This window comes from Ostrinia furnacalis, unplaced genomic scaffold (assembly GCF_004193835.3).
Source record: "Ostrinia furnacalis isolate ACB-3 unplaced genomic scaffold, ASM419383v2 OfSCF5128, whole genome shotgun sequence".
Lineage (NCBI taxonomy): Eukaryota > Metazoa > Arthropoda > Insecta > Lepidoptera > Crambidae > Ostrinia > Ostrinia furnacalis.
In genome coordinates this window covers 2078-28178 of record NW_021135367.1, presented here as the reverse complement: position 1 = coordinate 28178, position 26101 = coordinate 2078, and the positions used below count along the sequence as shown (strand labels likewise).

At 35.7% G+C, this 26101-nt stretch overlaps 1 protein-coding gene across 2 annotated transcripts in view; it reads right to left on the bottom strand.

The window, feature by feature from the left end:
• LOC114360679 (irregular chiasm C-roughest protein) overlaps positions 1-19205 on the bottom strand; it is a 50048-nt gene extending 30843 nt beyond the window's left edge. For both annotated transcript variants that reach the window (XM_028315442.1, XM_028315443.1), the window contains exons 1-2: positions 19097-19205; positions 6245-6628 (exon numbers count right to left, since the gene is read on the bottom strand). In XM_028315442.1, coding sequence (XP_028171243.1) covers positions 6245-6541 — 297 coding nt within the window. In that variant the 5' untranslated portion in view covers positions 6542-6628; positions 19097-19205. The remainder of the gene's footprint in view (positions 1-6244; positions 6629-19096) is intronic.
• Positions 19206-26101: the final 6896 nt, after the last annotated feature.

Below are 26101 nucleotides of genomic sequence, written 5' to 3'. Positions count from 1 at the left end.
GTCTGTCTGTCTTGCTTTCACGCCTAAACCACTGAACTGATTGTGATGAAATTTGGCATAGAGATACTTTGAGTCCCAGGAAAGGACATAGGATAGTTTTATCCCGGTTTTTGAAACAGGGACGCGCGCTAAAAGTTTTTCTGTGACAGAAAAAGCTAGTTTTTAATATTTTTTTCTTCTAGCAAGTGGGTCCTACGCAAGACGTAAGCGCAGCGTATACAGATACAAATATTTGCTTGTGTCGATGGCCTCAACTTTATTTGCGCGAACTATACTTAAGCAAGCGCAATTCGCGAGCTTATCCCATAAGTACACTCCAGGCTTTGGTATCCTGGAGTTCGCAATATTCAAAATGTGTTGCAACTTGCATCCTAAGTTACGCGGTCGATTTTACAGAATGTTTCGGTGGTAATTGCGTTTTATGGGTTTTATATTTGAACTGGGAAATGTGAACTGAACTATTTCAACTTGCTATTGCCCACTACTTTGTATATTTTATGAAAGTTATAATTTAAAACAACAACTGCCTAAGTTTGGAATCGAATCCACGTTCTTTCGCTTGCCGGGCGACTGCTCTTGCTGCGAGAGGCGACTTTTAACGCCAGAAAAAAATTAATAACTATGAAAGTTATGTTTTTCTTTTATCTGAACCAATTTTAGGAAAGATAACACTTTTTAAAAGCAGAAGGATGAAATCTTTATGAAAGATTGTCAGTAAATCGGAATTCATCATATTTTCTTAGAGCAGTGAAATATTACAAATTAGAGGTATCTTTAAAACGTACCAGATGTAGAATTTAAAATAGGTCTTATAATTTCTAGAATAATTCCAATACAAATAGAGGGAATTAAACTGTGAATATTAGAACACTTGAAATTCTTTTGAAGGCGTTTTGCGAAGAAAATTGTTCTTTAATTAAATTAACACTGATTAATTAATCCTTTTAAGTGAAAGATCTGCGTGAAATTGAAATTAAAATGTTAGGAATACTAATTAATATAGTAATAAAGAAAGTAATTAGCATGTTTGTTTTAATCTGACCCGGCGTTTTTTGTATGAAGTTTGACAGATTTTAGACGTTTGTTATAGTTAAAGTAAGACGGCTGAATATGTGCCTATGTGTGAATCGACCATTACCGACATACAAAACAAGTTAATTTTGCTTCGCAAGCGTGCAGTGGCGGCGTAGCATGGGTTGGCACCCGGAGCGATCACCCCCCCGTCACAAGTCCTATGGCACCCCCTGGTACCCCCCAGGAATTTGAGGTTACCTACCGATTCGAAGATTGAAAGCCAATCGCACCCCCCGTATCATGACATAGACCGCAGATTTGTCATGCAGATGTGCCAGTGAGTACTAATCTGCGCGACTTGTGTCACCCCCTGATGCTTGGCACCCGGGGCGGACCGCCCCCACCGCCCTCCCCCTTACGCCGCTACTGCAAGCGTGACATTAAAGGCTAAGTTGCACCAACTTACTTTAACTGTAACAAAAACCGGAGTTTTTTGTAGATTTTTGACGTTTGTTAAAGTAAGGTGGTGCAAATCAGCCTACACCGGTTATCGTTAAAGTTACGGTCAAACTTAGGTGGTGCAACTCAGCCTTATAGATGACCTACACTGAACTGTCCCACCAAACTCAATGACAGGGGGGCGCTACCATCGTTCAACTGTATAGTTTCCATCATGGCAAAAATCGGAACCAGCGATCCGGTATTGACGGTGGCGCCCCCCTGTCAATGTCACGCGTGGGACAGTTCAGTGTATTGGGTCTATAGTATAGATTTCAGTGTCAGTTACAATAATTGACAGTAACACCGAATCTTGCGAGTGAACAAGCTGTAACAAGCTACAGACAGCAATCGAGTTAGCATCGAGCTCGATTGTGGCACCTAGTGTTACGGTAACCGCATGAACCTGCCATTAAATGTCTGCGATTTGATACGGGCCCTACTATTGACCTAGAGGTAGGTTTGAAGGCAGCTAACCATTTATTGATAGAAGCTATACATTTTTTTGATTAATAAGCACTTTATCACCATCGTCATTTCAGCCAAAGGATGTCCACTGCTAGATAAAGGCCTTCCCCAAGGATTTCCACAACGAATGCTCCTGCATTTTCCTTTTGAATACATTGGTAGTTTATAGCTTTACTATAGTCGTAATAAAAATGTAGTTACTAATTATTATTAGTTCATATTCTTCATTTTCTTAGACTGCCTACGTATCGTAGCTTCGGAGAAATAGGTTAAAAATTAATGTAGATCCAGACTTCAAAAATAATTGATATACCAAAGCATAAACTAGACATAGCTTAAATCGCTTACGTTCAATCCTAAAGCTTAGCTCAGCCCAATCAAGTAATTAAACACTGTACCCCCATACTATCTAAGTTCAATATCCCTAATTGCAAGTAACACTAGGCATCCATTGGCCACAATTACGTAAAGGCAGGACTCAAACAATCACGTTGATTACAAATTAAACCCAGATTCCATGTGTCTCAGGAAACACATAATCCATGTGTCTGAGGGAACACGTAATCGGTGTGGGAAAGCAATCTTGGGAATTGATTGATGGGTAACGGTGGTGCTTGGGAAATCTATGGGACATCCCTTTAGCGAAGAATTTATTGTGTCCTATGCTCTGACCATCACTACATAGTGTTATAAGTCAGTGACAAAGAAGGCCTTTAGAAGATAATTATAAAGATGTTTTTTCTCCAGTTGTTAGGGTTATGGAATTAATCATATTCTACGATTTCTACCATCACACTGTAACAATGAAGAATATAATATAAGCCGAAGTCGAAAGAACCTTACAAATACCAGTGTGAGGACACAAGGCAGACCAACAACCTCATAAAGGCAGCAAGAATGTGCTGGATGCAAGCCGCTACCAACCGGGCAACATGGAAAGCTTTGAGGGAGGCCTATGTTCTGCAGTGGACGTCCTGTGGCTGAAAGAATGATGATGAGGACTTGGTTTGAGACTCTATGTTTTTTTGGCAAAATTGCTTCTATTACAGATTACAGCAACTAAATTAGATCCTACAATGTAAAGCTTGGCGTGCTGTCTTCAGCAACAGCTATTTCTTATTAGTATTAACAGGTCAATCTCTCGATCTCCAACATCAGTAAATCTTATTATTCCCACTTCATTAGAAAGGCCTATAAACTGTTATTTAAATATTTTCTTTAGATCCTGATTAGCAGACGCATAATGATCAGCTGATTAAAAATCCTTAATTTATTCGTGGCTACTTCAAATTTTATGTCCGATTGTGGAAAGTGATAAACAAAACGGCATATACTAACAGAATACCTATGCAAATTAGGAAAATAATTATAAATTCAAATTATGCTGGTCGATGTGGTCCAAGTTTAATAATTAACTTTAGTTAGAAGATTTTGCTACTCGGCACATTTTAGATTTTATTAGATATAGCTGACCCGGCGAATTTCGTACCGCCTATTTTAAACAAAAATAAAGCAGGATTCCATTGAAAAAAAAAATCCCACTATCCCCATTTTTTTTTTTACTTTTTTCACAGGCCTGATGTTAGCATACCTAAAATATTTGTGCCTTTTACGACAACCATTGGAAGGGTAAGAGTACGATTTTATTGAAGAACTCCTTCTGCCTTTTGTCACAGAAGACAACTCACTCACAATTAAACAACAGTAAAAATAAACCAATTTCAAATCGCGTAAGTTACAGAACTAATATTATAATATCGCTGCAACTCCTGAGCCAGAATCTACAGCTTTACCGCCAATAAAAACCCAACTATTGAATGTAAAGTTTGTCCCGAGGAAAAGTTAAACCGTCATTGGACCCGCAAAGAAATTAATCAGAAGAACATAGGAGGTAACCGCGTAAGTTTTAAACTTGGGCTATAACCCCAAAATGCCGGTGATAGAAACAAACTATTATCTTTTTATGTTAACAACATCGATTCTATTACGAACCGGGTGATTATGCAAAGTCAAAGTCAAAGTCAAAATTTCTTTATTTGTTTGGACTAATAAATAGTTCTTACAAATGTATGTATATCAAGATCTGCTAATCCAAAATACATATTCATAGTACATTATTGTTCAAAACTATGCGTAGCGCCGTATTATAATTTACGGCTTACGTTTTTGGAGATACAAGGCAGTTTTTAACAAAAAAGGCAAGTTTTTTGTGTGCTAATGTTGATAGATTTAAAAATGTTTTGAATAAGGTACAAAAAAAAAAATGTTTTTATGTGACAGGAGGCAAACGAGCAGACGGATCACCTGATGGTAAGTGATTACCGTCGCCCATAGACACCCGCAGACCCAGGGGCGTTACAGGTGCGTTGCCGGCCTATAAGGTGAAGTGGTGAACTACGTAAAATTAGGTACTTTTATGCAAAGTTAAGTACCTATGTATTTTGTACTTCCAGTTTACTTTAATAGAAATAGAAGAAGTATATTAATTCGGTAATTAGACGCAACCTAAGGGCTTGTTCCCGGCAATCCGGTTTTGAGGGATCCATTGGGATTGGGATTGTGCATAACAATCTCGCAAAACTAGACTGTCATTTGTGAACACATGTGTCAAATCTCATAAATTGTTTGAAATTAAAATTCGAAATTACAAATTCTAACGGATCGGTTTTTTGACACTAAACGGGATTTCTTCGTGGGAACAAGCCCTAACTTTAGAATGAAAACCTAATTTACCTAATAGGGGTAAATGTTCATTTTGCAACAAAAAATTATTTTCTGAACTTTGTGCTGAAACAAACATTATAATAAATGATGTACCTACCATTCTCAGTGCAACGATAAAGCTTTCGAAATATGCAGGGAAATGAAGTGAATGTGCAGTGTTTGTGTTCGATGAGTGAAGTGAATGGAGTGATTCACAAACCGACTTTAGTTATTTGTTTTTTTTTGTCTTTTTCTTTCGTCGCGATGATCTTGCGATCTCGCCAAATTTTCCACGCTGTTCAATATCACGTGCGGAACTTTTACGTGTACTTATTCATTTATTTGAAAGTCATTTTATACTTGGAAAGAAATAAACAAGAAGGTAATCAAAATATCGATTTTCTACCTACTTGTTCGCAACTATCGATTTTCTGATCGGAAATCAAATGCTTATTTTAATACTAGCTTTAGCATAAAAAGTCTTTATCGCCTATTTCCCTTTCGAAACCGGGATAATAACTACTCATGTTTTCCCTGTCTTAAACTATCTCTATACCAAATGTTATCTAAATAAGTTCAGTGGTTTAAGTGTGAAAAGGTGACCACAGACAAAATTACTTTCGCATTTAAAATATTTGTTTTTTATTACAAAAATACCTTGATAAGTGTTACCACGAATAAAACTGGTAGTTTATCTTATAACTAGGTATTTACAAACTCCGAACTTTTCCGTTACATTTACAACTCCTTAATAAAATTAATTAGTAAATTGTAGCTGTAAAACACACACAAACTATTTATCTTTATAATGTAGTTATACTAGATCAGAGTTTAATGACATTAGGGGTCATAAAATATGGGTAATAAATGAGCCATTAGAAACTAGCCATCCTTTGGTTTGATGCGAACATAAAATCTAAAGATGATTGTTAATATTTTCGGATTTGTATGAATTTATGGGGTTCGCGGTTGCGTGGGCTGGATAGAATTTGTATGAAAGTCGAACACTTTCCATTACGGACGTATGATTTCATCGCATTCTTGGGTGTATGGGTTTTTATTTATGTTTTGAATATGATGTGTATGATGATTTGTTTTATATCTGTACATAATTATGAGATAGATCGATAAAAAAAATACTTTCAGAGTATATAGTCAGTGATTTAAGTGCATTTAGTTCCATTTCTAAGTACCTACTTATCATCATCATCATCATCATTTCAGCCACAGGACGTCCACTGCTGAACATAGGCCTCCCCCAATGACTTCCACATCGCACGGTTGGTAGCGGCCTGCGGCCTGGTCAGTACTTATAGGCAGTAGGAACTTGCTTCCAAGATTTACAAAGATGTACCACCGAGTACGTTTCGAGTCAAGTAGTTCTTTAATGCTTAATTGCCTAAACAGCCTTCTGCGTATATTTGCCGAAATAATGTTAGTAAAATCTTGCTTTTTTAATGCGACCATGAATAAGAATCTCTTTACGATTCACTGTGCCATCATACCTATCTATGATTTTAAAATGGAAAGTGTAATATCAAAAGAAAACAAATTTTGTTACCTGATCCTGCGGCTCCATGGCAAATCTCTGCTCCTCCCGCGCATGACAGCTGACAATCAACGCGAAAAACATCCATATTGACATCCATCGTACAGTTTGTAGTCTCTTTGGCAAACGGCTTATATTCCAAGCTATTCTTGAAGCGAGAACGCTTACGCTCGACGTGTTCCCGCTTACGCTCGAAGCCGGAGCGCTTACGCTCGATGCGTTCTCGCTTACGTTTGAATTCGGAACGCTGACAGCGCGGCTGAGCGCACGCGCTGCTATAATCGCCCTCTTTGACTCATTCGCTGCCATATTACAGCGTCAGCCTGACGCATATTGTTGAAGTTCGTTTCATTTGTTGTTTTTGTGTTATGAGGATTTTTGGATCATTTTTTTTATCTGGAACAAATGAAAAAAAATTAATGATATAATATATAATACATGCTACTACTATACTACTACTATATTGCTAGTCAAATCTAAGTTTGGGAACAATTTTTGGGTTATAATAAGTTAAATATCCTTGAAACTTTTCCACGTCATCCAAGTAGTTCCAAACTGACATTACTTGGAATGTTATTTTAAAAATTCCAAGTTATTCCCCACCAAAACCGACGCATCTCATTAGCGAATATTTTCCTTGGAAACCCCACAATCCCTTGAACGTTGGGGTGTCGGAGTGTTGCCATTCACCCTTCTTGGAACTAAAATTACAGTCCTCTTATCAAAACATTTTGTACAGCACATCAAGCTATACATTTTTTACCCCAAAATCGCCCTTATTACGACTGCTTAAGATGCTATAAAGTTTTACTTGAGATGCCGTTGTCTGTATCCTCCAACCGTTTCAAGATGGGTACAAAAATAGCAACATTTTGCTGAGAAATTCTTATGGACAAAACGCTATATTTGTTTTTCCTTGCAAAATGTGGGGCTTGTTTCAACGGTTTATATGATTAAATTCTGCACTATTGCATTCTGTAAATAGCTGAAATATTACTTTAAGTTTTTTTGAAAAATAATATTATGTTTTCAAAAAATTTATACAGCTCGTGGCATTTGGACGGTCATTTCATCAAAGAACTAACTAAAGAAGAGTAATGCATAATTGAAAATATTCTAATGCCCGTTTTCACCATCAATGTGACCCCTATAATAACACTTAACAGGAATTTTATATTCAAAGGGGCCACTTAAAAATTAGTGATTGATGGTGAAAACGGGCATAAGGCCCATGAACCTACCAGTGTCCTACCACAGAATAACTAATTTCCGCAAGTTTTGAACTATTTAATATTTTAAAATCCGTTGAGTGCGATCGACCGACTGTCTACACTTCAACGATGATTTCTAATATTGATATTAACTAAATCCTATATTTATCAATAAAGTTCATTTTAGTGGGTAAAATAATTTTATTGTTAAATATAGCTGTGTATTACAATAACAATTCACGTTTATGGCCACTTCGCAAAATTAAAAACATTCGCAACGCGTCCTGCTGGTTTAAGTGCAAATTAAAAACTTATTATAACACATTTATAGTTTGTGTTACTTTAAATTTATTTATCTATTTTTAAATAGTATTATAAAACAGCAGGATATTGAATAAAATTGCTGATCTATAAATAATAATTTTGGATTTTTGAACTTGAAACTGAGTTTGCGCTTTTCCTCAATCTCACCTGATGATAATTTGATAAAGAGACTTTTAGGATGATGATGCTTACTCAGTAAAGTACTTATCAGCATTTATTCGTTTTTGTTTTTCCTTTGCTTTCTAGTACCGCCAAAAGAATTTTTTCTGCAGGTAAACTGGTTGAGAATGCCTTATGGCATTAAATTCACCTTACGTAACAATTTATTTGGCATTACATATTATATGTATAAACAAATAAACTATTAACTCCTGTTCTAAAGATTAATTGATTTCAAATGACGTTATTTTTTGCAGTTATTGTTTTAGCGTTTCACTTCATTATGAACATCACCGCATGCAAGAAATAAGCCAAATTCTCCTAAACAGCTTTTTTATCACAATTACATAATTATTTAGTATCATAACAAGGGACAGCAGAATCATCAGTTTTTAGGTGTCCATAACGCACCACATGTGTGGCCATGTGGCAGCGATAGCTGCAATACGATAGCTAGATATGACAGGGGGAGTCGAGATGTCGAAATTGTGACGAAATACTCTATTTACCCAACTGGGCCAGAAGGAGGGTTATGTTTTTTAAATTTTCAAGTGTCACTGTGAGTGCGAGGATAAAAAAAAATAGGTGAAGATTTTTAAAAAAGGACAGAAATAAAGTACGTGTAATTTGTTGGTATGTAAAACTTAAGATCCAAAGCGACCCAAAGTACCCATGTCTTGACCTCCGACAGCAAGAATCGTATAGTGGTACGTAGATATACTCTCGAAACTTACATGGCGAATTTTAAGTCATTACGATTTTAAAACAAAATTCCTGTTTTGTATTACCATTATGATTGATGGTGAAAATGGGCATAAGTCAAATTCAAAGTAGTAATCTGAGATACCTGAAGTTCAAAACAGATTAAAGGTAAAAGACAACTTTCACGCGTACAAATTAATTTGCAAATTTTATCATTTTTATCAGCCACTAGGGGGAGTGGCTTCTTTCTGACTGTGACATAATTGAAAAGTAGATGTAGAGAAAGTATACGGGACTGTCCCCACCTCTCGTTCCCACCGCTGCAACTCCTGTGTAGCCAGGATCTAGAGCTTGACCGCCAATAAAAACCCAACCAGTGAAGGTCAAGTTTGTCCCCGGGGAAAGTTAAACTGTCATTGGACCCGCAACGAAATTAATCAGAAGAACATAGGAGGAGTTCGAAGTTAAGGTTCTGACTTCCCTCCATTGCAAAGCGGATAGAGGAGGTATAATGTACCATTATGAATCATTGCAATGAGTGACTCATCAGTAGTATCACGTTTTAGTTCCGTTACTTTGATCATTACAACTTCCGACTCAAAAATAGATGTTACGTCCGCTCTAGACGTTGTCAATCTACACCCTGTCTATTCTATTCTCTTTAGATCTGTGTGCAACTAGCACAGACGATAATAGACTCTACTGAATGGACTGAGAGTGGATATTACAATAACTATTGCTCGTTGTAGACTTAAGGTCATATGGTGGACAAATATTATTTTTATACACGTTTTACGATGCTATACACTCTGCCTAATTGTTAACATGTTTTTCAGTGGTTTTTGTATTGTTTAGTTTTACGTTTTATGTCTTTATAATTGGGTGTGAAGCGGCTTCTTTTACTTAAAAATTTAAGCATAATTGTTTATGAATTCTTGGTTTTAAAAGTAAATTCATTATTACCACATGCATTTTTTGGGAATGAATAAATTCAATTGCCATGTGTGTGACTGAGCATTACTTGAAAACGGCTCGAACTATTTGACTAATTTTATTTTTAGTTGTTTCCAAGTTAATATTAAGGCTGAGTTGCTTACTTTAACCGTAACTATAACCATAGCCGGTGGTTTTTATATCGAGATTGACGGACTTTTGACGTTTGACGACATAAGATGGTGCAACCCAGCCTAATATTATGCTTATTTAATATGGCTGCAAATTAATTCAAGCCTACATAAGCAAATGTTTTATTTAGTACTTACAAGTAGCTCTACTACCACTCTACAAAAACCAAAGCTAACATTGCTAAACAACGAACAAACACAAAAACGCACACTCATCTCTTACAAATCAATAAGTATGGGCTAACTGCTTTAAAAACAGTGTCAAGATAAACTGCGATTGTAAGAGTGAATTTCACGGATCTTTAGAACTCATCAAAGCGTGGTGTGAGGTTGGCATTTGGTAGGTACAATCAGACTTAAAAAAGTATGCATCCGTATTGTAAGTACCAGCTTTTTCGCTTAGAATTCGCTTGCGTGAAATTTAGTTTGTCACAGATCATAAATTATAGTCTTGTTATTCTGGTGTATAAAGTTTCATCAAAATCCGTTTAGTAGTTTTGAAAGAGTAACAAACATATGATACATCCTTACAAACTTTCGCATTTAAAATATGTATTAGTTAGGATGTGTTTTATACAGAAGTCAATTTCGTTTGTTTTTGCCTTATAACAAGACAAGTATGGTTTTATGACGTGTCGTATGTAATCTATGGTGGATATTTTTATCACATTGCGTTTGTATTACATTGCTTTTTATGTGATTAAAATAAAAAAGCAAAAAATAAAAAACATAAACAAAATGTGTTTTTGGAATTCATAAAGAGAAAATATCATTAACATCAAAGAAAAATATTTTTCACCGCCATCCGCCATATTTGAAACATCAAAAATACTCTGAAATCATGTTGGTATTACATGTTATAAACAATATGGCACATTTTCCGGAAATAAAAATCAATTAAATCAAAAACGTCAGCAAACATTTTTTGCGGCGAAAACCTAAGGCCGGCAATACACGGACAGCTCGAGCAGTTAGTCAGTGATCAACATACACGAACCGAAGTCAGAACTGCTCGAGCAGTTGATATTAACTGCTCAACAAATCACAAGCGCGCGCGCCGTGGAATGAAGAAAGTGGGCGGAGGTAACTGCGCGAGAGCTGTCGACAGCTCGAGCAGTCAGTGTATGGCTGGCGACTGCTTGACCGCACGATGAAAATTCACCGTGCTGTCGACCGCCCGAATCAGTTGCAACTGCTCGAGCGGTTCGTGTATGTGCGTCCATAGAACTCTGCAGTTCACTGTGCAGTCGCAGCTTGAAGCTGTCGACCCTGACTGCTTCAAGCGGTCCGTGCATTGCCGGCCTAAAACAACAGTTCGCAGAAATGTCACAATTTAATATCCTTCTATCAAACTGGTACAGTCAGTGTCAAATATTTCGTGACACCCCAAAGTGTGCAAAAAGTTGATGACACAACCTTATTCCAATTGTAACAAAGACATGTTACGAACTTATTGACTACTTTGGGTGTCACGAACTATTTGACGCTGACTGTACAGATGACAGTACTTCAAAGTAAATATTGTTAGGGCCCTTTCCCACAGAAATTAATCCAGTTTTGCGGGATTCTGCATTACTAGATCCCGCAAACTGTGGAAGTGGCAACCTGCGGCAGAAGGAGGGATATGTTTTTTACAGGTCCAGTTTAATGACAAAACCGAGGAGAATAGACGGGACGCTGCGTGATGTTCGTGTGAACGTTAATATTAAAGGTCGTCGCACATTTATCTACCCGGAAAGGGATCGTAACCGTATCAACTCAAGGCGGTCAATATTGTTTATATGAAACTCCATACCGCAATGCACACTTATCCGCACCGTAACGTAAACGTCTCGCCTCGCAGTTGACAGCGCGCAAAAGGCGATGACAGCTCGCGAAAGGCGATGACAGCTCGCGAAAGGCGATAAGGTGTTGATCCCTTTCCGAGTTGATAAGTCTGCTATGATCATTAAACGTACACGGGATCCAGCAGAAAACAGTTCCTGCAAAAAAACGGGATGTCTTCGTAGGAGCAAGCCAGTACTCCATACACCATTATGCAGCTGTAATTGGTACTATTTTAAAACAAATATGCACAGTCCCTTGTACTGTACAGTGTAACTATTCATGAAAATTTCAGGTGAAAATTGAACCACTCTTTGAGTTTCTCTCAAAGGTATCCCTGCCTTTTGGAAAAACTCGATATAATAGAGCTGTTTCAAAGCACGAATTTTAAAACGAAACAGAGAACTTTCACATTCGACACATTGCCATTTAACACTAGAGAGGAGACAAATTCAATGTCGATAAATTTATAAAAGATAGTTTTCGCCCGCACGAATTTCGGTTTTCTGTCACGGGACCATTCCCGTCTCTCGTTCCCACCACTGCAACTCCTGTGTATCCAGGACCTACAGCTTTGCTGTTAATGAAAGATGCGCGGGTCTATGTTTTCCCAAAAAATGTATGGAACCCTAAAAATAGAAACTGAATGGTTGCTATTCACAGTAAACGCGTACTATTACCCCATCTGTTTGCGCACAATGACGCCCTATGAGCCATCCCTTCGCTCAGCCATTCCGTTCCTTGCACTGCAAACATGTTAAAACATGTCTGAAATACAAACGAGCGTGTGAAACCACATTAAGATTCTTATTCTAATACACATAGAGCTCTAAATTAAACATGTGGCTTACGGATGTGACGGTACACATCCCGGATTTCATATTCATAAATAAAATTGCGTAGTCTACAGTCAACAGGAGAGTTTTCATTTTGAACTGGCTTACAGTTGTTTGAAAACGTTTTAATAAATGAGAAACACGAGTAAAAAGACGATTGTAGGAAATTTATCAGAAGGGTTTTTTAGCAAGAAGGCAGATATTTGATCGCAATCTCACCCGATGTTAAGTTTAGATGCAGTTTAGGATTTTATATGCCCAATAAGTAGCTATCAGTCTTGCCTTGAAGATTGTTTCCTTAAAATTTGTTCTTAGTTGAGTCTATTGTCATTATTATTTGGTGCATGGTAGAAGCGAGCTTCTACCGGAATCCTCAAACACAGAAGACCTGGCTGTCTTACCATCATATCGTTTATAATACAGTGTGAGTCACGTTAAAGTGTACATATGAAAATAGATGAAACTAGACCTATTTTTATCGACAAAAAAGAGGTCAAAAATTTTTTGAGATTTTTTTTTAATTTTTTATAGAATTTTTTTCTTCCAATTACTTATTGTAAAGAAAACGTTATAACTTTTAAACTAAGCGGTATATCCTGATAAAATAAAAACGGTAATGATGCTAAATAACAGGCGATACTAAAAAAATACATAAAATACACAAAAAAGGCCAACAAATAATAAAAAAGGATACTTTTTGAAAAAAATTTGCTTTTAAATTCGTGTTTTTTTGGTTATTTGATAAATTTCTCCAAAAAATGCCCTTATAACAGGTGGTTTTTATTACTTTGTATTATTCTCTATCGTATTATCTTTGTAAAACCAAAAATCGCATGTCTCTATCCCTATCACAACATTTGCTATGAGCGTTTGAACAAAGGCCTGCCACAACATTATTCTTCGCTGCAGGTAGAGAAAATTTTAATTTTAACTAAAATGCTTATTTTACTTCGAAATCTTTTGTTTTTATTTGAACTTTAATTTGTCTTTATCTAAATTACAAATCTAGAGCCATTTTCAGTTTCGTTGTTAATGAAGCGTTGAATAGCGCGCCCGGAGAGGCTTAGTTCAAACGATCATTGCAAATGTTGTGATAGGGATAGAGACATGCGATTTTTGGTTTTACGAAGGTAATACGATAGAGAATAATACAAAGTAGTAAAAACCACCGGTTATAGGGGCATTTTTTGAAGAAATTTAAAAAATAACCAAAAAAACACGAATTTAAAAGCAGATTTTTTTCAAAAAAGAATCATTTTTTTTTATTTGTTGGCCTTTTTTGTGTATTTTATGTATTTTTTTAGTATCGCCTGTTATTTAGCATTATTACTGTTTTTATTTTATCAGGATATACCGCTTAGTTTAAAAGTTATAACGTTTTCTTTACAGTAAGTAATTGGAAGAAAAAAAATTCTATAAAAAATTAAAAAAAAATCTCAAAAATTTTTTGACCTCTTTTTTGTCGATAAAAATAGGTCTAGTTTCATCTATTTTCATATGTACACTTTAACGTGACTCACACTGTATATTATCGTTAAGGCTTAGATAATTATGTTTTAGCTCTAAAAATTTATTTGTACTTATTGTATTTTATTTTTGGTACCAAATAAATATCTTTTCTTTCGTTTTAAGGTAGTGGTAGCCAGCCAGGCAGACTTAAAACCAATAACCAAACCGAACAGAAAATTTAACTCCCACTGGGAATCGAGCCCGGGACCTCTATATCTGAGAAAGGTGTTTTTTTCTTAAGTTTTATAAATCTAAATAACACTTCACCTACTTGTGTTTGTTGTAAAATATTAGGCAATACCTTTTGAATTTGATAAAGTTTAAAGATACTACTTTTATCATACAATGGGCTTACGTAAAATGATACTACACACATGTACCAACAATCCGGAATATTTCCTTCGCCGAAAAACATTCGCCAACAAAGGGACAGGATCAATTCAAAAACCGACACAAAATGTTTATTTATGAAACCATTTATCTTCCATCTATGTTTGTGAAATATTTCCCGCGAACAAAAACTGGAGATCCGGGCGATAAAGGAAAACAAAAGTTCGTTAGTGCTATTTTTATTCTATTAACATATTAGTAAGTAGGGCGTGACGGTTTAATATTTAGGAAAAACTAGCTGACCCGGCGAACTTTGTTCCGCCTTAATGGCAATAAATAAGCAGACTTTTTTTTTAATTTCGAACGGGATAAAAAGTATCCTATGTCCTTCTCCTGGCTCTAAACTACCTCCCTGACAATTTTCAGCTAAATCGGTTCAGCCGTTCTCGAGTTATAAGCGAAGTAACTAACACGACTTTCTTTTATATACAGGGTGTTAGGTAAATGGGTATATGAGCCGACACTAGCCCATGTTAACATGGTCATATAAATGGTATGGTGAAGTCAGAAAATTGATATCTTCATTTTAATTATTTTATTTTTCATACAAATCGGATATTATAAAATGTATTTAGTATTTAAATTAAAAAAATTAAAATGATAAAATCAAATTTCTGACTTCACCATACCATTTATATGCCCAAGTTAACATGGGCTAGTGTCGGCTCATATACCCATTTACCTAACACCCTGTATATAGATGGGTAGCCTTGACTAACGTTTTGAAACGATTACATCACTTTTTGTAAATTATGACTCATATAATAAAATTGGATTTTCCAAAAATTGTGTCGATATTGATACTGAAGTAACATGACGTCTCTACTCTAGTAATTATTTATCAAAGAAATCTCGTATTTATAAGTAATTTGTCATTTTACCAAAATAAGCTGTGCCCGCAACTTCTTATGTAAAAATTTTCTTCCAGTAAACGTCTAGTCAATCAAGCCCTATTTTATTATACTTCACATCCTTTACTTTAGAGATCAAGCTCAATCTCAAGATCGAAATTACTAAAACCATCCCAAAATCTATCATTTAAAAACTCAATCAGTAGTTTTCAAGACTTGATAATAAACTCTACATTTAAAACAACTTTACTTATCATAAATATCAAAAATTTCATTAAGGTATTAATGTCTTCTATTTCGGATCAATTCATAAAACTTGTCAAGAACTTAAATCTCTACCATCTAATAAAAAGAAAGAACTTTTAAACTAAGTAATTGCAATGTAAAGATAGAAAACCTTTTAAATTGACAGTGATACGCTGTCTTTTTCTTGTTCAATTAGGTCTAAAGATACTTTAGTAAAAATTCACGGAATTTCCACAGAGGCCGCTATTGCTCGTCTCTACGATAATTGGCAGTTCACAGTAGAGCTGTTACTTCAGGTTAGTTTTACCACAGAGAAAGCGAAAAGAAAGTTACTTTATTTTGCTTTACAAGTTTACTAGCTTTTGCCCGCGGCTTCACCCGCGTGAAATTTAGTTTGTCACAGATCTTCATAAATTATAGCCTATATGTTATTCTGGGTTATAAACAATAATACTGTAAAGTTTCATCAAAATCCGTTCGGTAGTTTTTGCGTGAAAGAGCAACAAACATCCAGACATCCAGATGATCCAGACATCCAAACTTTCGCATTTATAATATTAGTAGGATAGTAGGATATTGTCATTTCGTGACAGAAGTTAAATGTTTTCTTGGTTATGTATGTAGTTACTTTTGAACCAATCAAAAGTAAGCTGTAAAATCAAATTGTTAATGACTTTGAAAAATCAAATTACCTATTTATTCTGATTACATTAAATTTTGTACTTTTGGTATAATTAATTTGGTAAAGACAGTCCTGTTTCTTTTTGGGGTAAGTCAGAAATCAAGCTACCTACCATAGCAGTTTGATTCACCCTGTATACTTGTGGTGGGGTTGCGTTTTCAACAAGGATGCTAGAGTGAGTTACACCACCTTGTATGAATTTGACAGATTTTTCACGTTTTTCAAAGTTCAAGTAAGATCTCAGCCTAAGGCTGAGTTGCACCACCTAACTTTGACAGTAACTATAACGATAACCGGTGTTTTTTGTATGGAGTTTGACAGATTTTTGACGTTTGTCAAAGTTAAAGTAAGATGGTGCAACCTAGCCTAAGTCTTCTGTGTAATTGCGTACACTCGCTTCTTTGTGTGCAAAAGCGCCATAAAGTCTCTCTACTCTATTTCACTATGGTTTTACTTTTGTTACGTTCCATCTATATTCGTTCGAACGTTGAACTTCTGCAACGTTTGTCTTGTGTATCATTAGACACAGCAATTATTCGAGGAATGTAAGGGCTCATACCCAAAGCAATCCAGTTATGCAGAATCCTGCAAAACTGGAACACAAAATAATTAGCGTCCGTATTCACAAACATTACTATGAGGTCTCACAGTGCGCATGGACGCACAAGGTGACACTCGAACCAATCACAGAGCTCTATTCAACGCTGTGCGTTGATTTGCTGCTTCACTTAAGCAAGCATCGTTTGTGAAATCGGGCGTATGTGTGTTTTAAATTCAATGACCAACTCGAATGGATTGCTTTTTACGTAAATTTCAAAACACCATACCTACTTACTCAAAGGGAACCTGCAAAAACAGTTCCTGGAAAAAACGGGATCTTAGTTTGGTTGGAATAAGAACGATTTTGCGACAAAAATTTATAATGTAATGTGCGGTGGACTGTAGGTATCATTATATTCAGAAATTGGAAATAAGGTGTCATTATTATGAGAAATTGGTACAATAATGATAAAACAAAATAATTCTTCCAAATCATAATTTTTACCATGGAATTAGGAAGTTTTTAAGAAGCCTACTGAATATAATAAGACGAAATCTTTTATTTGTAATGTGTGTGTTCGTTATTCCATTATAGTAGTAATATTATCAGGAAATCTAAAGATACACGTGGAAAACTTTCCAAGTCAACACAATAGATGTCCAAAATTTATGAAATGTTTCCCCGAATGAGACTAAGCACGTGGGTATTTAGAATACATACGAAAAATACATATGAAAATTATGTTATACTCTTAAATCCAGGAATTTTCATCGTTTTCTAATCGAGGGTACGTCTACTGCATGTAAAGTAAAACTATTTGACATTTTATAGAATGTGAGCTCAGCTACCAAGCCAGACGTAGCGGGTTTGATTCCCTTAAGATACAACAACTTATTGTATGAATCTGATTGTAGTAGCCTGGGTTTTACTCAATTATCTAATAGAATAAAGTTGTAGTAGCAAGTGGTATCACCATTTATTGCTTACTAGCTTTCCGTCCGCGGCTTCGCCCGAGTGAAATTTTGTCTGTCACAGAAAAACTTTGTCGCGCGCGTCCCTGTTTCAAAAACCGGGATAAAAACTATCCTATGTCCTTTCCCTGGACTCAAACTATCTCTATCGGTTCAGTGATTAGGCGTGAAAGCGACACAGACAGACAGAGTTACTTTCGCATTTATAATATTAGTAGGGATGTTTACTTTGGGACTAGATGGCGTTGCATAAAAAACTGCTTTACTAAGCTTATTTCATAGTTTATTTTTAACCCTCTCGCAAACCCCAGAGGATATGGTGTCTATAAAAACAAATATTTGGAAACACACTAAAATAAGAATAAAGAATGTGTTAAAACGTCGACACTTTTACTTTATTGCAACGGACGGAAATACAACAAAAAAAGATTTAATTTCGTTTGAAATAAAGTTTGAAAGAAAAAGTATATTTCTACAAACTTCGAACTCCTCTTATGTTCTTCTGATTAATTTCGTTGCGGGTCCAATGACAGTTTAGCTTTCCCCCGGGACAAACTTGACCTTCACTGGTTGGGTTTTTATTGGCGGTCAAGCTGTAGATCCTGGCTACACAGGAGTTGCAGCGGTGGGAACGAGAGATATTCCTACAAAATCTATGCTATGTCACGTATTTTGTGTATAAATATTATGTAAGATTTTTATTTCAAAACGGACAAATTAATTTAAAAAAATACAAATTCGCAACAGCACAATTTAGGCGATCTTATGGCTAGGTAGCGATCTCTTCTAAACAATCCAGAGATAACATAAAACAATGTAGATCTTCGTGTACTAACTTCTCTATCATATAAAATGTGTATTTAAATCAATCATTTATCATAAAAAAAGCGTTTTTCTAAGGGCTCGTTTGCATGGCAATCCAGTTGCAAAATCCAAACTGGACTGTCGCGCGATCACACATTATCTGTGTTTGAAATTCGAATGGATCGGTTTTTAGCGGGACACTGCAAAACGGGATGTTCGTGTGAACATTAATATTAAAACACATTCGTATACTATCAAACGGAACCCTGCAAAAAACGGGAATACTCCGTGCGAATAAGCCCTAACACGTGCTAGAATGAGGTAATCGTGCGAATATTTTGTATTTAGTTTAAGTAGGCAGATACTAGATCTAATGTTTTGATGTTCTATTTGTAGTTGTGGAAATAGGTCTAGTTGTGCTCTATAGAGAACAAACATTTTTAGTTTATTTGCGAACGTAATTTTGGTAGCGATAGATAGAAAAACTGTTCAGAATTTTTCACGCTTCTTTTTTGTGTAGGACGTATCTTAAAGATTTTTTAGATTATTAGGAAAACTATAGAAAAATACTTTCAAAAATAATCTCTTCATGACGCTTTTATGATTTGAAAAGTTTCATAACATTTCACAAATTTTCACCAAAAAAAAATTTTTTTTCACCAAAAAATTTTCATTAAAAAAATCACTCACCCCAAAAAATACGTCACCAAAAACGATCCTCGCACAATTTGGAAAATATCGACACTACCACATTTTCGATTCGTCGGATGCGACGCGACGGTGTGCGCTAGCGCAGCATACTAAACGCTTTCAGTATTCAGATGTAGTATTTTTAAACTCACGCCCCCTCGTGGGTTAGGGCGCGGGCGCACCACGTGGCACCATCCGGTGTGGTTCAAGGAACTTAGCGAAAAAACTATGTGGCAGTCAAATGGTGATTTCAATTTGTAAATAAATGACCTTTTTTGGAGAAAAAACGGGTTAGAAGTACCAAGAAACCCTTTTTTTGAAATATTTACATGCTGGGTGCGGAAATAAAAAAGTTTTACGCACTGTTCAAAAGGCAAATTGAAATTTAAATGAGATTATTACTTTAAATGAGGTTTTAGATATTAAATAAGTTTCGCATAACTAAACTTATATTCCAAAGCATACTTTCAGCTAGCAAAAATGATTTTGATCCTGAAAAAACCAAATGACTGCTCATAAAAATGTAAGATACTTATTTCAATTTATTTAATTTATTGGTACAAGTACCCGATTTTCAAAATATTTTGAATGCCCGCTCACATTATCTGTTTTTTTATCTAGTTTTTGTGTCTTCTTTTATCTGTTTTCCACAGTTTCCGACATAGAATTGTACCCAAAATAAAGTTAAAAACTCATTTCGTTTCCAATCACTGCAACTGCACCCTCTAAGCTATTCCTGTCTTCCCCGTCGATATCCTGATTCCGATTTGAAAGACAACAAAGGAAGTCGGTGAATTGGCTATTACGTCTTATTCGTAGGATGTACAGGGTGCACCTTAGAAGAGAAGATATATTTGAAACTACAAAAAAAGATCTTATGGAATTTTTCAAGGGAACATTGATCAACTGTAAGAAATAGCGAAAAATAACTTAGTTCTATGCTGATTTTGATACATTTTAGGTGTTGAAAAACCACGTACATTATCATCACATCAATATGACATAGATTTTGAAATAAGCACTCAAATTTGATGAATAAATCAATTAATCATCTTTATTATCGTCTCAACAGCTGCAAGAGCACCTTTAATTTACCAAAGGCAATACAGGATTTGTCGGACACTTGCTATACGCTGGCCAAAAGGGTTGGAATGACCTGATGTTCTCATGTCAAAGTCATCTTTCATGAATACAAGGGAAGAGTGACAGATTCGATCATTTGAATTTTTATGTTTCATTGTCCTTGAACTTTGATAATACTGTTCAGAAAGCCAATATTTTTGTAAGATAAAATACCTAAGTACTCACACTTTAAAATTATTAACTGTATAATGTGTCTTCTAAAGTCCTAATCCATGTATCACGACTAAAAACGTTATTTTTGTCAAATATATACTAATTGACCATAATGACCATCAAAGCTAAATGACGTGAGTGGACTGACGCTCGTATTCACAAACATTACTTTGAGGTCTCACTGTGCGTCTGCATAGGGTGACACACGATCCAGTCACAGAGCTCTATTCAACGCTGTGCGTTCGATTTGCTGTTTCACTTAAGCAAGCATCGTTTGTGAATACGGGCGTGACTCTGGCTGATTGAAATGTTATTCGATGACAGCTGTCCACAGTCGTGTCTAATCAACAACTATCGGATGTCATCATTGTAATGTTTTGCTAAATGTGCAAAATGATAATATTACCTTACAGAGATATTAAAACTGTTGGAACTAGACCACTTCAAAGTCTTTTTGGTGATTCTATGAGACGTAAGACGAAACACAGTACATCAGGCGTGACATTGTGGAAGCAAAATAGCACATAGGTAATAATGTACTTTATATTCTGCACCTATACTTCTGAAGACACAGTATGTAAATTGATGTAAAAGTCATAAAACTGATTTATTTTTGCAAATAGGCTTTTACACTTTATCACGTCCCAGTATTAACCCTACCACTGCTTCGGGACAATAAATGGGCCAGTGCTGAGAAGAAGCAGCGCAAGAAACTCGGTCACTATTGTCAGCCTCCTTTTTAAGGGTTTACTAAATGTTACCCTCCACTGAAACTTATATCTTTGAAGCCTTGGCTAGTGCTGATTAAATCAACTACATAGATAGGTACACGGTGCCTAGAATACGAAAAATTAAGTACATAGTTACATTTATTGAAAATTAAAACTCAAATGACCTACACTAAGGACACGCGTGACCTGAAAATTTAAAACGTACGCTCTGAAACTTGTCTGAAATACATGGTATCTCTAAATTAGTTTTCACCAATAAAAAGCACAAAAATAGACAAGTTTTTCAACAAACTGTCGATTTTCCCACTTTGAGCGCAACATCATTCACAAGATGTCAAATTCTCATGCTATCAATGAGTCATGACTGGTGATAACCACATGGGCATTCATTAAGACATGTAAATGAAAGTAAAAAAGTGTTATAGCTTTTTTTGTAAACAAAAAAGTTAACACATTTTGATGGCAAAGCATGAACATTCTTTGAACAAAATATACTTAGATAAGTACATTTAAAGAATTGTGAGAAACTCTAAAAATGTTTGGAGAGATTTATTTTATGTACTTACTTGAGTACAATTTTTTTTTAATTTTCATGCATGGTCATATTTCTTTATTATTTTATCCACAACGCGGAAACTCTTGGCCTGCATTTCACATGATGGATAGTGATGATCAGGCCAAAGGTGGAAGCGAGCCTCAAATTTTTGACAAAAATCGGTATTTTAAAATCAGAAGGTCGGTTTTTAAGCGAATCTATGGCGAATTATCTAATGCGAATTTATCTAATATACATAAGTAGAGGGTATTTCCCACAAGGTGGACCGACGACCTCATAAAGGTAGCAGGAAGGCGCTGGATGCAGGCCGCCACCAACCGGCCACTGTGGAAATCATTGGGGGAGGCCTATGTTCAGCAGTGGAAATGATGATGACGATGAAAGGGTATTTTTTCCTAAAAAAAATTAAAGAAACCCGATGTTTTTTCTAAACTAAGGAATCCTAACCCGTCCTAAGTACTCCGACCTACATCAGCCGTAGGTAATTAAGGGCATCCCACAACACTGTGTGGTAGATCATTAATAGATAGCTACAAGTAAAACTATTTCGCTACTTTTGTTCTATAAATAAAATAATACATAGTAACGAGTTATAGTGAGAAGTTTCATTTAGGTTACGAAGAATATAGCAGGAGATTTTGATGATTCCAATTCAAAGGGAGAGTGAAAGCTTTTAACGTAGTGGTTCCCAAAGTTGCCTGGGCTACGACTCATCTAATACAAGTTCCCAAACTTGGGACCCACCTATAGGAAATTTCTCCTGCTGCCCAGCGGTTAGATACACGAAGGGCCCACTCAATGTTCGCTCGCGACCCACCACTGGGTATAAGGCATTATTATTTCATTTACTCTTTTTTACAAGGGGTAGCGCTAGCTATGTTTTATAGACTTTCTTACTCACTTAAGTATAGCTTGTTCGCACGGCGACACTCCGTTTTTTGCAGAATCCCGTTTATTAGCAATACGCGTTCACACGAACATCCCGTTTGCAATGTCCCCCAAAAAAAAAACGATCCGTTTGAATTTGTAATTCTACTATCAAACGCAGTCAAGTGTGTTTACACGACATTTCAATTTTGCGGGATCCTGCATTACTGGATCCCTCAAAGCAGATTGCCGTGTGAAAGAGTCCTAAGATTTTGTCAAAAAGTTACACACCTACTTGTACATATTATTTTGTTTTCATATACAAATAAGGTGCACAGTGGTGCAACCCTGTGCAATTTTTGTGCCAAATGCCACGAACTTCACGCACCGTTTCTAACGTGTTATAAGCAGTTTCAATACCGTATTAATACTGTCTAGTTAAACGCCCGTGACATTGACAGCTGTCGTCAGCCCCCGATAAGACAGTGTCTATAATTACATCGGATCTACCCTCCCAGCCGGAACTCCGGACGGAAATTAGACATTCACGTCGAAAATAGATAAGAAAACTGTTTAAAATCAGATTTTCTAAGTCTTTGAAGATGCCACAAATGACAATACGTTGACAGCAATTTAAAAGTGATTTTTTTATTGAAAAGAAGTGAAAATAAACTTAGAACCATACTTCAATAAAATGTAATTGACTATAACGAAACCCCTGGGTTAAGAACATAATTTTAAATAAGTAAACCATTATCGTATGGCTGCCATAAAATATCAAGTAAAAGAATCCCTTTCTCCCATGGAATGAAATAGAGCTTAGCTATAGAAAAGCTTAACATTTCATTGTGTGAAATCTTTGAGTTAGTATTCTAACATTTTATTTAAAAATATATATTTGTTACTACAGGCCTAGTATCACAATAGATTGCAATATAATAATACTTTAGCATATTTCAAAGCTTTTACAAATATCCACTAATAAACTACCTCTAAAAAATTACTCCTGACGATCCCTAATGCGTCCAAAAGATTAATGTTTTGAATCAATTGCCATAAAATATTTAGTACCCGATAATGGACATTGGGTTGTTACCTGTCACTTTGGGGCGTAAAAATGACACGAGTGGTTCCAGATGTGGCACGATGAATGACGGCAAACACTTAATTTGTTAAATGCACAGTGGGTGAAGTGGGTTTGTCAATGTGGGCAAAAAACGCGAAGGGCGAGGTCAAAAATGTAAAGCGATTTGAGATGTTGGCAAAAAATTTGTGAGTGATATTGGGGTTTAAGTGGAATGTTTGGATGTAAATAAACATTTGGGATGCCATAGATGAGCTTTTTTTAAATAAAAACTGAAGAGAGCAGTCTGTTATAGAAGGCATTAAGTTCGAATCCTTGTTTTTATTTTTGTTCATAAGTAACTTGTTGTGTGTAATGAATGTAATGATATTAGATATTATCGCCTTTTTTGATTGATACTAGACAAAAGTTTGATTCAAATAATTATGTATCAGAAAATCTAATAATGTGAAAAAAATACGATACCTACTAACGAAAATTTTACAAATTAAAACTAAATTCTATACTAAAAAGACCGCTCTCACAGTCACACTCTCTTCGAAATCATAACAATTTTACAGACTCCAATAAACGCAACACAACTAAATGTAACAAAGTAGTTCCTAATTTAGAAATTAAAATAAAAACATTCGCGACCGCACTAGTCGGCGATATATCTGTCTCGCTCGCGCTTCCATAAATCGTCTGCGCGCGCGTCGCTTCGCATTTAACCCATTTTAAATTTAGACTCAACTAATGTCAGTTGTAATTAGAATTAGGTATAGTCTAGCGGAATGGACATTTAGGATTTATCATTATTGAATGCTAATTTGTGATAGTATGTTACATTTAAGATGACTGCAGATCAAGGTAAACACTATGGCTGGGGTGGCCAACCGGTTGATTGCGACTATTAGTCCAGTCGATCGTGCCAAGGCAAAAAATACTACATGATTGTGTACTAACTAAGTTTTCAAGAAGTAAGTAAGTGGAAGATCGCCCAGGGTTTCGTTAGTAAATAGTAGATCTTATGTCTAATCAAGTTGGCCACCCCTGCACTATGGCATCTTATGTAGTTGTAATAAAGGTCCTTTTCCAGCATAAATGTATACTGTGTGTATCAGACAAAGCTCAATCCACCTGACTTCGACATGCCTTCTAAAACAGAATTATATTTCTAAGCCTAGGCGCCGACCACCGACTTTTAGTTAGCCAATAGTTGGGCCCGATTTTAATTTGTATGAAGAATCGGCCGATACCAGATCGGCGTAATGTGCGCACTTTCATATAAATCTCCATACTGAACAACAGCCCGACCCAACTATCGGCCAACTAAAAATCGGTGGTCTGCACCTAGGCTAATAGGTACCAGGAATCCATAACCACAGAGGGAGTGGCTATCTTCTTACGTACAACTGCCGATCCGAAACACCATAAAAGTTTTGCTCGCACAGAAATTCGAACCCCGGACCTTTAGGTCTGAAAACGGTAGTTTACCTACAACAGCCGGTTTATGCAGCTAAAAATCTTTTATCATTTAAAACTAATCCACAAAAATATTTCTTACATTTTAAAACACAACTCCACTCACGCAAGGCTGAAGGCAACACTAAAATAAAATTAACCACTCTCATTTATATTTCACTAAAACATATTACTGTGCAGTACTTATCATTCACTGTTAACGTTTATGACGTAATTGTAATTATTATTGATGACGTTAATATTTTTCCAGCGGTAATTATGTAACGCCCACTGTGCTAGGGCGTTGTACAAAGCATGAAAAAGCATGTGGGAAGAAATGAAATTAATTAAATGGGTTTGTTTCGTAGAAAACAAAATTGGTCATGGACAAAATAATCTTCAGGGAAACTTTCCACAACTTGCAAAATAACCTCTGGGGACAGTACCTAATTTGTTATGTAATTTTAGCGATGAACTTTCTTTTTTGTCACTTCATTGGTCTTAAGCACATAATTTCTTAGTTAAACTCTGACACACACGACTCAAGGCAAACTTGTTAAGCGATACAATCAGTGCACTTAAAGTGTGTAGAATAAAAAATATTAATTTATTTTTCATCAACGATCTAAAACATTCTTGCTAATATTACCTACGTAATCCTTCAATTACTTGATAATAAGTATTTCTATATTAATTGGGTATTATTATCTTGGTTAGGGAGACACATAATTTTACTGTTTCCACATTCAGAAGTAGTAGCATAAAGTACCTATGTTATGGTTTTAAAATAAATATTCTCCATTATAATTTCCCAAAAATATTTTATAGCCTGACCAGGAACATAAAAACCCTCGCCATGTTGCGGAAAACTAATGGTACTAATTTCTTTTAATGGCAACAGTATCTAACTGAAAACTTCATTGACATGTCACCTTGAATGTCAGTCTATTGCTGTCAAAGTGTAAACAAACTTTATTTTAAATGTGCGCAATTGGTTTTATGAATTAAATTGCTAAAATATTTTTATA